This window comes from Priapulus caudatus, unplaced genomic scaffold (assembly GCF_000485595.1).
Source record: "Priapulus caudatus unplaced genomic scaffold, Priapulus_caudatus-5.0.1 Scaffold3285, whole genome shotgun sequence".
Taxonomy (NCBI): domain Eukaryota; kingdom Metazoa; phylum Priapulida; class Priapulimorpha; order Priapulimorphida; family Priapulidae; genus Priapulus; species Priapulus caudatus.
Window position 1 is genome coordinate 15,265 of NW_014580346.1, and position 2,763 is coordinate 18,027.

General features: G+C 52.8%; 1 protein-coding gene across 1 annotated transcript; it reads left to right on the forward strand.

Annotated features, from left to right (window-relative positions):
* Positions 1–1,099: 1,099 nt before the first annotated feature.
* Positions 1,100–2,415, forward strand: LOC106819359 (keratin, type I cytoskeletal 9-like; the record flags this gene model as incomplete). The annotated part of the gene is made up of 2 exons (XM_014824006.1): positions 1,100–1,579; positions 1,699–2,415. Coding segments are annotated over exons 1-2 (1,197 nt in total), but the record flags the coding sequence as incomplete, so codon positions are not given.
* Between the last annotated feature and the right edge of the window lie 348 nt (positions 2,416–2,763).

Below are 2,763 nucleotides of genomic sequence, written 5' to 3' on the forward strand. Positions count from 1 at the left end.
GTGTGTTTGTGTGCGTGTTTATGGGTGTGTGTGTGTGTGTGTGTGTGCGGGTGGGTGTGTGTGTGTGTGTGTGTCAGTGTGGGTAGGTGTACCTGTGTGCCTTGCCATGGTGTGTGTTTCTGTGTGCGGCCGTTGCGCGTTGTGCTGTCTCGTTGTCTTTGTGTCTGTCTCGTTGTGTGCGTGGGCGTGTGTGCGTGCGGTCGGGCGCGCGTATGTGAGTATGCGCGGGTATAACGTAAACATTTACATTTGAAATTTGTTTTAAAATCGCGTTTATCTATCGTATCTATTCTATCTATCTATCTATCTATCTATCATCTATCTATCTATCTAATCTATCTATCAAGTATCCTATCTATCTATCTATCTATCTATCGATCGACCTATTTCTATTCTATCTATCATATCTAGTCTATGTATCTATCTACTATCTATCTATCTTCATCTATCTATGTTAGTCTATCTATCTATTTGTTTATTCTATCTATCTATCTATCTATCTTATCTATCGTATCATCTATCTACTATCTATCTATCCTATCTATTATTTATACTATCTATCATTCTATCTATTTTCTAATCTATCTTATCTAACTATCGTTAGTCTAATCTATCTATCTATGTCTATCTATCTATCTATCCATATCTATTATCTATTTATTTATCTATCTATCTAGTTCTATCTATTCTAGCTATCATCTAGTCTTCTATCTATCTATCTATCTATCCTATCTATACTATCGATATCTATCTATCTATCTATCCATATTGTATCTATCTATTTATCTATGTATCTATCTATCGTACCTAATCTATCTATCGATCTATCTATTTATCTATCTACTCTATCATATCCGTATCTAATCTATCTATCTATTTATCTATCCTATCCATATCTATCTATCTTTTTGTAGGATTATTAGTCTATCTAGCTATCTATCTATCTATCTTGTTATAGCTATCCGATCGATCTATGCTCGCCACACACACACACACACACACACACAGAACACACACACACACGCCACGCACGCACGCACGCACACACACACGCACACACACAACCGACGTGCCATTGTATCTCCTGCAGATTTTCACGATGCGAACTGTGATACTACTCGCTTGCGTCGCGAGCGTCTTCTGTAGCAGAAATGACGCGTACGGCGCCGCGCGACGTCCGGTAGGGGGCGTGAGCTACGAAGCGTCGCAGACGTACAGCCGGCGGCCGTCGACACGCAGAGTGGTCGTAGCTTACGCGGCGCCGACGCACGTCCGGTACGCATCCGCAAACGACCGAGCTGTCGGCGACGGCTACGGAAAGACGGAATCCGGATACGGAGGAAGCAGATACGGATCCGGAACGAGTGGCTACGGTCTCGGCAGCAACAGTCGCCGATCTGGAATCGGATTGCGAGCGTACGGTCTCGGTGGGAACAGCTACGGGTCCGGATCGAGCGGCAACAGTCACAACAGCTTCAGTTACGGATCCGTACCGATCGGCAACGCGCGCGGCAGTAGCAGCAGTTACGGATCCGGATCGAGTGGTTACGGCCTCGGCCGCAGCAGCAGTTACGGATCCGTACCGATCGGCAACGCGCACGGCAGCAGCAGCAGTTACGGATCCGGATCGAGTGGTTACGGCTTCGGCAGCAGCAGCAGTTACGGATCCGGATCGAGTGGTTACGGCCTCGGCCGCAGCAGCAGTTACGGATCCGTACCGGCAACGCGCGCGGCAGCAGCAGCAGTTACGGATCCGGATCGAGTGGTTACGGCCTCGGCCGCAGCAGCAGTTACGGATCCGGAAAGAGTGGTTACGGCCGCGGCAGCAGCAGCAGTTACGGATCCGGATTGAGTGGTTACGGCCTCGGCCGCAGCAGCAGTTACGGATCCGTACCGATCGACAACGCGCGCGGCAGCAGCAGCAGTTACGGATCCGGATCGAGTGGTTACGGCCGCGGCAGCAGCAGCAGTTACGGATCCGGATCGAGCGGACTGCCGGACGCGTCCTTCCTGCGCGGCTGGGGCCGACTCGACGACGTCCAGTTCGACGACACCGGATTCGGACACGAGTACGTCGACGTCGCCAGCTTCAGCTACGACGCGGCGCGCGACGCGGCCGCCGCCGGCGCCCCGCGCGGCTCCGCCCCTCCCTCCGTGCAGGCGGTCGTCGGGGAGCGCTACCGGTCGGGATACGCTCACCAGACGGACTCCTCTCACGCTCTCCGCACCGGCTCCGGCGTCGGCGAGGCGGGGGTGCAGCTCGAAGCTTCCCGCAGCGCCCAACAGGTGGCGCGCGAGCAGTTCGCGCAGGATGCGTCGGGAGAGGGCGCCACGCGGCAGGCGGGTGCGTACGCGTTCCGGCGTGGTGACAGCGGCGGGATCATGTACGAGCCGGTGAACACGCAGACGGTGAAGGTACGCGCCGGTGCTGCCGCCCCGCGGCTCGCTGCAGTTGCCAGGGGATACGGTAGCGTTGGTTACGGAGGCAGCAGCAGCGGTGGAGCGTCGCACGGATGGTTATAAGCTGGCTAGGCTGATGACGTTGTTGTTGTTGTTGTTGTTGTTGTTGTTGTTGTTGTTGTCGTTGTTGTCGTTGTTGTTGATGATGATGACAATAATAATGTTGTTGGTGATGATAGTGCCGTCGTCGTTGTTGTTGTTGTTGCTACTGCTGCTGGTGTTGATGCTGCTGCTGCTGCTGGTGTTGATGCTGCTGCTGCTGGTGTTGATGCTGCTGCTGCTGGTGTTGATGCTGCTGCTGCT